The sequence below is a fragment of the Hydractinia symbiolongicarpus genome, chromosome 13, assembly GCF_029227915.1.
Source record: "Hydractinia symbiolongicarpus strain clone_291-10 chromosome 13, HSymV2.1, whole genome shotgun sequence".
Taxonomy (NCBI): domain Eukaryota; kingdom Metazoa; phylum Cnidaria; class Hydrozoa; order Anthoathecata; family Hydractiniidae; genus Hydractinia; species Hydractinia symbiolongicarpus.
Window position 1 is genome coordinate 20422031 of NC_079887.1, and position 14025 is coordinate 20436055.

General features: G+C 32.8%; 1 protein-coding gene across 3 annotated transcripts in view; it reads left to right on the forward strand.

Moving 5' to 3' along the window:
* The first annotated feature begins 3443 nt into the window (after window positions 1-3443).
* LOC130624263 (GATOR complex protein DEPDC5-like) overlaps window positions 3444-14025 on the forward strand; it is a 41801-nt gene continuing 31219 nt past the window's right edge. The window contains exons 1-2 of one of the 3 annotated variants that reach the window (XM_057439836.1): window positions 3444-3540; window positions 11506-11804. In XM_057439836.1, the coding sequence (XP_057295819.1) occupies window positions 11606-11804 (199 nt within the window). In that variant the 5' untranslated portion in view covers window positions 3444-3540; window positions 11506-11605. Of the gene's footprint in view, window positions 3541-11275; window positions 11805-14025 lie in introns of those variants that run through there. The other 2 variants (XM_057439837.1, XM_057439835.1) reach the window with 2 other exon arrangements.

The window sequence follows — 14025 nt, forward strand, 5'->3', positions numbered from 1 at the left end:
CAGCGCGCGCGTTTTGTCGCGCGGGAGCGTTTTTCTTATTGATAGGCCTGGGTAACGGCCCATTGTGTTACTCATAAAGTTCTTTTGTTTTTTGTATTATTAGTTTGTTGCGTTTTAAATTTTTAGCATGTAGTGGATCCATGTGTGTGTTTTTACTTAGTATGTGTGTATTGTTTGCATGTGATGTTGTTTGGTGGTGGTTTAGTGAAAGTGGTTTAGTAAGATATTTTGTTTTGTTTTTATGTTTCTATATCTATTTTGTTCGTGCGTTCTTGTTTGCTACAGTACTGGAATGAGGACACCTAACATCATGGATCGCGTATCATGCGCGTCACGCACGATTCACGATGCTGTCGCGATAGTAAAATTTTTTAGCATCGTGAAGGTCGCGAATAAAAGATGTTCGTGTGCTAAAACAATAGAGACACGAAGGGTGATTAACTTTTTAAACATTTTTTTGTAATAATCCCTTAGCAGCTGCGGTAATTATAAAAAACAATAAGCCACACAAAAATCGTTAAAGTTCTGACGCTACTAAAAGCTCGAGATAACTATCGCGCACATGTAACATTACATTTAGGCGGTACTGTAAACTATAGTTTGTGAAACTTTTTTGCACTTAAATATTAATTTTATTATAAGACTGCGCAAAAACATTAAAAGAACACTTAAATTTTTTTATTAAAATAAATTTTATGTTTTATTATTTTAAATGGGAAAATAATAACTTGCTGTATAAATTTCGAAACAGCCTTTGTATAACCTGCTGTATATCTTTCAAAACAATGCAGGTATATTCTGTAAAACTTTCGAAACAGCACAAGAATAATTCTTGATGTAGAGCTTTCAAAACAACACACAAAAAACTTGCTGTATAACTTTTGAAAACAAGTTTTTTAACATGCAAGTATTTTTATCTTTTCACCTTGAGTACTAGTTACATTTTTCTAGTGAGACAAATTATTATTATTTTTCTTTCGCAACTAAAAAATATAAGTTGCGTGCGTTATGCGAAAATACATAGCAAACGGTTGTCGTAACACCCTCCTCCGTTGTTATTTTTTTATTAATATTATTTTGTTGTTGTTCCGACCATACATTCTTATTTTTCCATGAACTTTCATAAACTCGGACATTCGCTAATTTAACATTCGCTAAAACAAGCAAAACATACATAGAAAAATATGCTTGTCGTAACACCCTCCTCCGTTGTTGTTTTTTATTTTTTTGTTGTTCCGACCATTTATACATTCTCGATAAAATTATTTTTATTTCGCCGACCGACAGACCGTAAACTACTATCTACTTCGCGCTTATAGAACAAGTAATTAAGTTGGAGTCACCTTATTTCTAAAATCCAACTTCTAATAAAAATACAAGATGCAAAAGAATTTTTAAATGTAAAAAAACAAAAACAAAGACGCAAGATTAGCTATACATATCTATTGTTTAATATTTTTAATTTTATTCACAATCCATTGCGACAATCACGATTAATAGTGACGATCGCGATAGCATGGTTATTTTTTTATACATCGAGACTATCGCGAAGCTCTTCGTTAACATATTTTCTATCGCCATGGTCACGATAGGATCGCGGATCGTTTATGTCGCGCATGATACGCGCTCACGATGTTAGGTGTCCTGATTCCAGTACTGTATCTTTTATTATTTGCTCTTTTTGTATTTTTTCTAACTAAAGTTTTGTATTTTATTTAGCGTTTATTGATTAAAACCTATCGTTTGTGGCATTAATTCGTATCCGTTTGAACCTAACAAATAGTGTCGATTTGTGTGTGTGTGACACTAATATTAGTTCATCAATTAAATCAAAAACCGACAGCAAAAAAATAAATTAACACTTGTTGTTTTAATTCGTTGTCATAAAGCTAGCTAAATTATAGATTTTAATCGTTTGTAAATGAAAATGCAATAAAAAAAAAACATTTCTTTTGCTGCTTTTCGTTTACAAACTTTTAAAACGCGACAAAAAGCATTTCTATCACCGTTTTTCGTTCTTAAACTTTCAAAATGTAATCTAAAAAAGCATTTTTATCGCCACAGACAAATTTAACTTTTCTAGATAAATGACATTCCGTAAAAATACAATCGCGTCCATGATGAAAAAGTATACACCAAGCAAAAAAAACTACGAATATGCTTTTTTAACTTGATAAAACCCCTGAAACAAATTAACTTTAATGAAAAACTTTTTTGAAAAGAAAAAAATTAAATTTATCGGTGATTCGGTTTGACGTCATAACAATTATTTTGGAGGTGAAAAGTTTCCGTAATTTAGGTGAAGAGAGTGCAGAGCTAGACACATTTTGGAGTTGTAAGAACAATGTAAGAACAATGTTAGGAAGTTTAAGCACATATAATTTTATGGAGCAAAATCTAGATAAATCTAAGCATCATTTCTAGACAGATTTTTATTGTGGTTACCTTTCGTTAGCTAATTATTCTTCCATTTCCACACATTTTAGCATTCTTCCCCCTACGAACTAGGTTTGTTTTCACCCTGCAAAATTTTAAAAAATGGTGGATGTAGCACAAATGTGATTCGTCAATTCAGCAAATTGTCAATCATCGCTTACAGCAACAAGGCTGAAAAATAATCGTAGGACACACGATCCTTCGTGGAGATAATAATATTAGTGTGGTGCCCACTATAGAATGTTTGAATGTTTATTATATGGACAGTGATTTAATGTGGGCGAGTAAATATTACCATTGCCCTGGGGGTTAACCCACGTCATCATGTGAAGGGAATTGGGGAGATGACATACAATGTGGCGCCGTAGATTAGTGGTTATAGCTCTTGTACTTTGTGCGGGAGACCGGGGTTCGATTCCTCTTGACGGCGATTCAACATGGGCGAGTGAATGTTACCATAGCCCCGGGTTAACCCAAGCCATGTGAGGGAAATTGGGAAGATGGCACACTGTGTGGGCCGTTGGATGTTGCCGGGAGTTGTCTAGTAGAGCGCGGGCTCTAATTGGGTCTGCGTAGCTCAAAATGAGCATTAAATACTCTAGGACTCTCCATCTACGCCATGGCCCCTCCTGGAAATAATAGACAGGGTATATCCCTCGATATTTGTGAGGCTAGCCATGCAAAATATGCACATCTATCTATCTATCTATCTGTGGTGGGCTGTATGTTGGACGTTGCAAGGAGACTGGTAGAAAGCGGCATAGCTCAAAATAAGCATTAAATACCCTGACTCCCCATAAATCTACAGCTGCCTTTGTACTCCTTTCTGGAAACAACGAACATCCTTGAAATTAACAAGACTATGTCCTTCCATTCGGTTTCGTCGTTGTCTGCACCATCGGTTCCGTTCCTGGGAGAACACAGCGTATAGCATTTAGTACTTCTCTCAATGTCCCGTTAAAACGTAGTAAATTTAGACAATTCCTTTGTTGTTAGTCGAGACAAGCAAGGATATTTTTCCAGGAATTGCGCTTTCTTGAAGTTGCAGCTACGAGAAATCCTAAACCTACCTGCGCTTCAAAGCAGAAGACAAACTTGATTCAGGTACTAGCAAATCAATATATAAAGGGTTGCGGAGCGGAAAAAGGGCCCTATGTTCGCAAGGGAAATATATACTCCATGAAAATATAGAGAGAACTTTTATCTGCTCCCATAGCTAGCTAGACAGTTTAGCTAGCTGGCTATAAATAAGATCTTAAAAAAGTTTTCCTTGAGTAAAATGCAATCAATAGAATCAATAGAGATTCTTTTTTAGTTTTTGTTAGCTATATGCGTGCTGACGCGGCCCTAGCCACTATTAGACTGCGAAAAGTAAGCCTTGGGAAAAGATTACTATGCATTTGTTTTCAGGAGCGCATAATCAGCAAACACTTTCGCAGTGGCTATCCTTACGCGACCGTACTTTAATATTTTTTTTCTATTCTTACTCACGTACTCACATACTTTATTATTATTTTTATTTTTTCTATATCTGCGATTTTCTATATCTATTCTTCGTACGTAAAATCTTTTCTTTCTCGTTTCATAAAAAAAAATTGTACTTAGCATGAAATAGAGATAGGGAAATGTATATTCTAGCGCAGTCGCGCACGCGTCCACGGCAACCCCAGGCAAGTCAACGACAAGTACTGCCAAGTCATACAATGTAAAATAAGAGATCCAATATTTTAATCAGAATCCCCAAATAGTCACCGCACCCATGTGATCCACATTATTCAAGGACCTAGTATTCACTACAGATGACGTCATCAATAAAAGGTCCAATATTTTATAGCACAATTCCTTAAAAATCAACGCATGCACTGTAAAGAAGGAAATTCCCTGAGGTAAATAACCGCAATAGTATTTACCATTATGAAATCCTCCGACTTTGTTAAAAATTGTATATAATAAAGAGAGAATGGAATCAAAAACCGTTAAACAATTACGTGATATTGCAAAAGGTCCAGGTATGATGCTCATCTCTTCATCCGGGAATTGGGTTAATATATATTGTTATATAAAAAATAATTCTTAATTTAGGGTTCTCCCTTGTCAAAATGCCACCAAAAATGTGCAAAAAAGGAAGACAGAAAGGGTTTTATAATTATAGGTTTTATAATTAAAGGTTAACTGAGCAATGTTATGTGTACCCTCATAGAGCATTCTCGCTATTGGCCTGAATTGCAGTGTCTTTAAATTTGACAAATCGAACAAAGCATCGATAATTGAACCAAAGTATAGCGTAACGGACAACATTCTTTTTCAGGAGCTTTTTTCTTGTTGTACAAACAGTAAAAACACATCATTATTTTTCACAGTTTGAATATTTTATTCTCTGAGTTAAATTATGAAGAAATGTTTAAATTTTACAATAACAAATTTAAAGTTCCTCTCTGACGATGATGTTCTTAAAAATAGCTCATTCCCAGAGCATAGAGTAAACAGGAAAATTTGGGATAACCAAGACTGAAGGAAATTGACTTATCAAGTGAAAAAAAGTGACACTTTCGTCAATTTTTTTTAAAAAATTTGATTTTCTCCCGCTGAATAGTAGAAAATAGAAAAAAATAATACACGCTTAAATGCCAAGTAGGCTCCGCTCGCTTCGCTTAGCTCCACAAATAGTTATATACATATCATATACTTACTATAGCCTGGTTGTTGTTGATACAAGATAATTATGTTTTTCCTGCCACCTGCCCTGTCCAGGATTTAAATCTAGGTGTCTCGTTTGCATGAGTGTCGTAGCAATTAGACCAACAAGGCATGAATATATAAACGAAACTTACTCTTATGAATTTACAGGACACATTGTCTGGCTAACCTTTTTTGTATGTAGCTATATATAAAAATTAATTTTTTTTTTATTATACTAACTAGCTGGAGAACCCAGTGTTGCAAACGCAGTGAAAGGCCTGGTTTAGTCACAGGTATATAATTGTGTTACCCAGCAGCCAATTAATAAAATTTGTAGACTGTGCCACACATTCAGGTGGAGCGCTTTAGTACAGGTATGCAGTATATTATCGAAAGTTGAGTGAAGCTTTTTATATTGTGCCCCTGTCATAGCAAAAACAGTTATCTAACCCTTTTCATTTTTCGCAGAATGTTTTCTGGTGAAACAAAAAATGAATGTTAATCCAGGTGAGCACTAAGTACAGGTATATACTGTGTCGCACATACATAGATGCATAATTCCCACTTCCAAAAAACTATCCCAAGTTCCATTCAAATAAACAGACAGTAAACTGTTGTTACCCTATGCAGCTAAAACAATCACTTAGCAATTTTATCTTTTTTATGTGTGGAAAAGTTTTTGTAACATAGGGTTCGAATTAGCAGTTCACAATTCGCAAATTGAAATGCCATTTTGGCGAATCAATTTGCCAAGAAAATGATAAAATTGCGAATCGAATATTTTTAAGCAGCGATAGAAATGCTCTTTCAGATCGCTATTTAAAAATTTAAGAACGAAAAATGCTGATAAAAAAGCTTCGTTATATCGTATTTTAAACAAAAATGCTTTTTTAAATCGCATTTTAAAAGTTTAGAAACGAAAAGCGTTGATAGAAATGCTTTTTTAGATTGCGTTTCAAAATTTTAAGAATGAAAATGGCGATAGAAATGCTTTTTTAGATCTCGTTTTGAAAATTTAAGAAAGAAGAACGGCGATAGAAAAGCTTTGTTAGATCGCATTTTAAAAGTTTAAGAAGGAAAATTGGTGATAAAAATGCTCCTATTGTATTTTTGAATGAAAGCTATTATTTTCACAAATTGAGCATACCCACAGGCTTTCATCTCGGCAGTACTGTAAACAGCATTTTATTACAAGACTCATGTTTGAAACAAACATATTTTTTGTGAAAGCAACTTATACTGTATTTAACTTGTGTTGTAATGTCCACAAAAACTGGTTAAAACCTCTAAAATAATAATTAAATTATGAATATTTTCTTACAGCATGCTATAAAAATTCATTTTTGCAACATTATTTCGGCTATCGGAGACAAAAAAGTTAAAGATGAGAGAGTCGCTAGTTCAGACGCTCAGTTCTCGTGTTTGGGGTTCCCCACTTGTCTCCAACAAAAAAAATAATAATGCAGGTAAAAAGTAAAGCTCGCAGGTCACAAAAAAATACAAATTCTTGTCAAAAACAAGGTAGCTACTAATGAACAAGCCAATGGTAATTGATCTATGGTGTTCCCAGGCCACATGTAGATAGTGGTTTACTTAGTTACAGAGTGCAGAAATTTTTGCAAACCGACTCTACTTTTCTAATTCGAACCCTGTAACACTTTAAAATAAAAAAAAAACAGGTTAGAACCTGTTTTTACCCTGTAAAGCAAAACGAATTCTGGAACATTGCTCTATTTTATGGGAAAAGTTCTTGTGAAAGATCAAAACTAAACATAATATCGGATACGTCACTTTCATAAGGTTCCGCATTTCGTTACCAATGAGATTCTATTTCTTTGTTTTCCACCGAACCTACCAGTTTTTATTGCGGGTGTCCAGTTTATAAAGCGACTCGGGCTTGTACTAAATATTTGTAAGTTTATATTTATTTTTTTTCAAACAAAAACTGGTGCATAAAGGGGTTTTGTACAAAGATAAAGAACTGATTTCTGTCACCACTGCATTTCGGGTAGGAAAATGAAATACAAAACAATTTGCATTTCCCACGTTTTTTCTCTTTTGCTTCAACTTTCTGACTAGAGATGCTGTTCATTGTTTTAATGAAACAAATACAAATGCCCTTCTTAAAAGTACATAATTTTATTAACTTACAACACTTTTAAATCCTATATATTTCTAAGGAATACTGTTATAACCATATCAGATAAATATACCAACTCTCCTGACAAAAGGAAAAGTTAAATAACAATGTAATAACAATGCGTACATTTCAATTACATTTTCGAATTTCCTTCACTAATATTAAACAAATTATTCTTTGTAGGATTACATTGGAAACACCACCAGTTTATAGAAAAATATTCAACCATGACAAGTTTAAATCCAAAAACCTTAAAAAAGAAAAGTACATGATATTATATAAGAAATACGAATTAGAATCAGTGTTGTAAATGTTTTTTTATAGGATTTTCTTAAATTTATGCTTTTCAGCCAGTGTTTTGTAGGAATTCTTTTTAAAAGAATCGTCAAGGCTTAACAACTTAGAAAACATATTAGTCTTGCTACAATGAAATGCAAAGGGGAGTCTGCTGTAAATATAACAAAATTTTGAAAATTGGTCAGCAATGCTCTTGCAGAGAAATTTGATGACTATGTTACTTTTGACCCTTGGGGTTTGATGAGTAATGAAGCAGGTGCATTTTGGAAATCTGTCAATGATAAATTTCACCATAAAGTAATAGTGTAAGCTGTGAATTTCATTTAAAATGTCCACAAACACTCCAGAGCACTAGGTAAACTATATATTTGATTTAAATTTAAGCACACAATGAAATTTTATACTGTTTTATTAAAAACTACAGTACTGTGAAAAGGTTTGTTAACATCGTGGTTCGGTTTATTTCATGTTACGCATCAACCACGATAGCCAGTGATGCGTATTTTTTTAACAATCTTGGACTTAACGATCATGTTTTGTGGACTACACGAACAACATTCTGTTGGTCAGTGAAATAAAAATAATTTTAACGAAAATGTATTGTCGGAACAACAACAATAAAATCACAACGGAGGAGGGTGTTACGACAAGCATATTTTTTCAATGTATATAAATTTGCATCACGCATGCAATCAGTATTTTTTTGTTGTAAAGGAAAAATAATAATAATTTATCTCACTAAAAAAATGTAACTAGCTATCAAGGTGAAAGATAAAAATACCAGAATTTTTCTTGTGTTGTTTTGAAAGTTATACAACAAGAATTATTTTGTGCTGTTTTGAAAGTTATACAGCAATAATTATTGTTGTGCTACTTCACAAAGTTATACAGAATAGTGTTGTTTTAAAAGTTATACAGCAAGTTATAGTGGCACTGTTTCAAAATATATACAGCAAGTTATTCTTCACCCACTTAGGATAATAAAAAAAGCAACAGCAAAGCTATTTTGATAAAAAAAATTAAGTGTTCTGTTTAAAGTCTTTCAAGGCACTACAATTATTTATTTAAAATTCATAACGGAGAAGGTGTTACGACAAGTGTTTTTACCTTGTTTTTATATTTTTCCTAAATAGTATTAACTAAAAGTCTTGTAATATTACATTTTAGCTACCGTAATTTTAAACATATATAATAATCATAATGAAGGTGTTACAGCAATAATAATCCATCTTGTTTTTCACTTGTACTCTAACTATTTTAGTGAAAGTAGCTAATTTTTGTTATAAATCACATAAAAATTTCAACTTTTGTTTAACCTGTAACTATTTTTGTGATTACAAAATTGGCGCAACGCGCATTTTATTTTCATCGCAACAAATTCCCATGAATATTACCATTAAGTATTTTGCATATATTTTCGGTTCTATTTTCTTAAACAGAATTCTTTTGTCAGAAAAAAACCCAGGAAAACAACGAGATGTTATAATTATTAAAGTTCTAAAAACTTAACGGTCAGACAAATTTAACTTTTCTAGACAAAAGGGCATTTCGTAAAAAATACAATTGCGTCCATGACGAAAAGTATACACCAAGCAAAAACTGAAATGATCGGGGGCTCACGATGCTTCGTGGAGATGATAATATTAGCATGGTGGCCACATAAAGACCACGATTTTATCATGGTTCGTGTGCACCACGCTTGTTACACGAACACAATGTTAATAAACCTTTTCACAGTACTGTAGCTTGTTCTTTTATACTTATTTTTCATCAAAATATACCTAGTTTGACCTAATTCATTAATTTTTAATTAAGGTGATAATGAAACACAACAGCAATTCAAAAGACTAGCTTCCCAATGGATGGAGTCAATAACCAATGCTGGGTACCAGACATCATTAAGTATATTAAAAAGTTTCTTTCGAGACACTCCTGCAAAGAAAAATTGAACTAAATTTGTGACATCAGAGACAAATTCACTGGTCACGTGCATACAAGACAAACCTATATGCACCAACCACTAACTTAGCAGAAGTTTTAAATGCCTCATTTGTTCATGGAGCAATACCAACCTCACCCTACTGAAGGCTGGACAGGAAGATGCTGGTGAAAACATCATAGTTGAAACAATGTGGAAGAAGTATCAAGAAGGAAATCCTAAAACAAGATACGGACCTTAATTTGCGCAGGCACAACAATAATCAGCAAGAAGACAGCTGGATGCAGCACAACAAATGTCAATGGAATTGGATAAATAAGAACTGCATACAGCAATACCTAACAACAGAGATGAAACAGTAAACTTTTCTTGCAAGCACAGACCTTTTACAGAAAAAGTGTAATAAAAGTATAATAATGATTGTTATATTATTTGAGTTGTTTGAGTATATGTTATGGTTATTCCTTTTGAAGTCTAATTTAATACCTGCTTTAATTTGTTACAGATTTATGTTTACAGGTCCAAAACAGAAATGAAAAAAATCAGTGCATTTGGTCTAACTATCCAGCCCAACGGAAATGATCTGTAAAGGCCATCAAAATACCGGGAAAAGCCTAACAAACGTTTTAAAGCTACTTTGATTAAACAATAACAGCAAAGAATGACATCATAGTGAGTAACATTGTCAAAAACAATGATACAAAAATAATTGTCACAATAAAAAACAAAAAACTTACCAAGTAACAAAGGATGAACGACGAAATACTACCAAGAAATACTACCAAGCTGTGACTTCCCATTTGCACTTGCCAATGAAAACAGTGTGTGCAAGCATATTGTTTGGATTTTATTGCATTATTGTAAATGCTCAACAAGTAACAAAACAATCCATCAGTGTGGGTACACAAGACAGGAGCTGGCTATGCTTTTCACAACTTTATATGTCCAATTCCAGAATCCATCAAATACATTATTGCAAATCGTGGTGCAGTTAACACAGGCAAACCACCATCATGTATTGGTGACGATTTCCAAAATATATTTTCAAAACATCCTGATAAGAACAAAGAACAAGTTTGAACCCTAAAAAACATAAGGGTAAATCTCCATCATACAAGAATTAAAATGCATAAAAACAAGGCAATATGCAACTATAAAATATCAGTATTAATTGTGATAATTACAGAAAAGAAAGAAAAGGGCGCAGCCCTGACTACTTGCGAAAAGCAGATTATGGTAAAATATTGACATCAAGTTTTCGCTGGGCATGTAACTCGGTTTACGGTAGAAATTTGTAATTCCCTAACTTCCCAACTAGCAACTTCCTAAATTCCCGGTTTTGTAACTCGAACATTAGACTCTTAATCAAGAGATCTTAAGATCTGATTAAGGTCCAGTATTTTTGCAGGCAAGTAAGGCTAATCTATCTTCCTTGCAACCTTTAAAATCAGGTCTATAGGTAAAAATCAGTGTGCAAAGACTAATTATTGCAAACTAAATTATATTCCCTTAAAAAAAATTTGCACATGTGGGTCTGTTGCACAAAAACCATTAAAAGAAAACTAAAATTCTCTGTTGTTTGAAAGCTTTTATCATAGAAGTGCAGCGCAGTTAAAGAGAAAAAGGAGGTAGCGATAACCAGGATAAAATTCTGGTCAGTAAATCTGGTAAAGGTTACTAGGTTAAATTAACAAGATTTACAGTCAGTAAATCTTGTAAATTAATTTTTGACCCTAAGTATCTTTTTCTGGGTAGCTCAGCGAGAAAAATGGCATATAAAATTTTGCTGATGCGTAATGTATGTAACCCAGGTGAGCTTGGTGGTTCTGATTTAAACGGTTACAAAAGTTTTAAAGCATATAGTTATTAAATAATGGTTGGCTTAGTGCAATTTTTAACATGAAGTTGTTATAACTCGAGGTCCAGTGTGTTCGGAGAAATTTAAGGAGCTTAGAGTTTCATAAAAACGGGATAGTTATTATCCTACAGGTTGATTTTTTTTATTTTACTCTAGTATGCTTACAATATTATTTATGGTTGCAGAAAAGAGCTTGTCATATTTGAACTCCTAAAGAAAGCTGCTCATCTAGAACTAGAATCACTCATTGTCAGTGATGTCTGTTCTAAAACAAAATCTATGGAAATTGGTTGTTCATCAAAAGACTTTTAGCAATGACAATGTTATCATTCATAAAGAATGCCCTGACTTGAAAGTTGGAGATATTATCGAAGTATATCACCCAGATGAACATTATAGCAGATTATTAGTGGAAATACGCACTCTCAATTCTGCTACGTCAACACAGCAAAAGGGTATGTATATATATATATATATGTACTTATTCTTAATTCGTTAGAGAATTGTATTACTTGTGCTCAATCAATTAATTCATTTTTAAAGCAAACTTATGGGCTATTTCTTTTGTACCTGAAATTAAAGTCTGTATGCTATTACCGCTCCAGGTGATCTGATGACTGATTTATTCTTGCCATTGGTTGCTACTATAAGTTCTGCTGACCGAGGCAGTAATACCCTTGTATCCAAGGACACCTTTAAAGGTTTTTTAGATTGAGAAAAACATCATCTTTAAAGTAAATACCTTTCCCTGTTTTAGTGGTTTTTGGAAAATTTGTAAAATTAAGTTCACATAAAATATTTGAAGTACAGTACAGTCCGAATGTAACCTTCCGCGTACGCGCTATACAAACCTTTTCCTGCAAGTCGAGAGCCCTTTAATCTTTTGTTTATCGTAATTACTTTATTGATCCTTGCAAGTGATTTAACAAAAGCTTCGCGATAAAACAATACTGTAATTATTTTCTCATAAAACTTATGGAAAATGTATTAGTGCAAAGTAATATATTTTAATGATTTGTTAACTACGCGAAAGATTAAAATAAATCGCGCAAAAACTATTGTTTTTTAAAAAGGTTTGTGCATGTTTTTTTTATATCTTTCAAACTTGGTCCGTTTTAAAAATATATATTTTTTAACATTTTATGCTATTTTTTTCAACAAATCACGCTTGTTTTTTTTTGTTTAAAAGACTTTAAAAAAAATATTCCTTTTGAGCATTTTATTCCGATCTTTTTCTTAACAAAGCTTTTGGAATAACTTTAGCAGCAGTCTCTACAACGGAGGAGGGTTTTACGACAAGTATATTTTCTGTGTATTTTCACATCAGGCACGCAGATAATTCATATTTTTTCCTGGGAAAAAATAATAATAATTAACCTTCCCTTAAAAAATGAATAAATTTGTTTTCTTGTTTTGAATTAGCAAAATAAGTAGTTATATGCAGCAAGAAGTTTTTTTGTGCTGTTTTGAACGTTGTGCGGCAAGAATTATTCCTTGCTGTTTCAAAAGTTATGCAGAATATGTTGTTATGGCACTTGGCTTGCGGTTTTGAAGTTCCCTTTGCAGTCACAAGGTCCGTGGCTCGGGCCACAGCATGGGCATGTTTAGCAAGTGCCTTTACCACAACTACGGGTCAACCCATGCCATGTGAGGGAAATTGGGTAGGTATTACCGGTGTATACTAATGTATACATTCCGAACATAGGACCCACATTGATAACAGTGTTTCCAACACTGAAGTGGGTATATCCTGTATAAATATTCATAATAATAGTTTTGAGCAGGTTAAGATTGTTTTGTTTGGAAATTTATACAGCGAGTATTTCTCCTTTCACTTTAAAAAAAACTTAAAAATTATTTAAATAAAAAAATTTATTATTGTTTTCATGTTTTTGTGCAGTCTTATAAAAAATGTCCCACATGTGCAAATTCTTTTAAGAAATATAGCATAGGCAAATTTTTTTTAAAATCATAACGAAGGAGGGTGTTATGACAAACATATTCTGCAATGTATTTTTTATTATATATTTTTCCTATAAAGTGGACTTTTTAATCGATAGTCAGCAGTATTACATTTTAGCTACCGAATGTATATATATGATTTATTATAATAATCATAACGAAGGGAGGAGTCACGACAATACCGCATATCTTCAGCATCACGATCAGCGTCACGATTACTTATGCAAGTTAGATTTTAAAGCAACGTATATAATAAACAACGTATTTAAATCATGTTCTGAAAATATAAGATAATTTAATATTCCTTCAAGATAAAAATTAAGATAGTACAGTAAAGTTTATTTTTGTATTTTTAATTGCCTTTGTTTACAAATTCTATATATAGACTTCGCGCCGAAAGTATTCTCAACATCGTCACATGCACGTTATTTTTATTTATACAATAAGTTTCCCTTTATCTTTGCAATTTCTCGCAATGTAATTATTTTCTCTAAAAGACAATGAATATTGTGAAAGTAATTATTTATGCAAGTTGCGCGTACGTTACATTCGGACTGTATTGTGAGGTCTCTCAGTAAAATTATATCCGCACAAAATATTGAAATATGGGTCATCGGCCAAAATTAAATCCATGCGAAATATCAATATGTTGATTGTCTGCAAAATTAAATAAATATTGTAAATCAACCTCATCCCTATTGCCTTTTTGTCTTT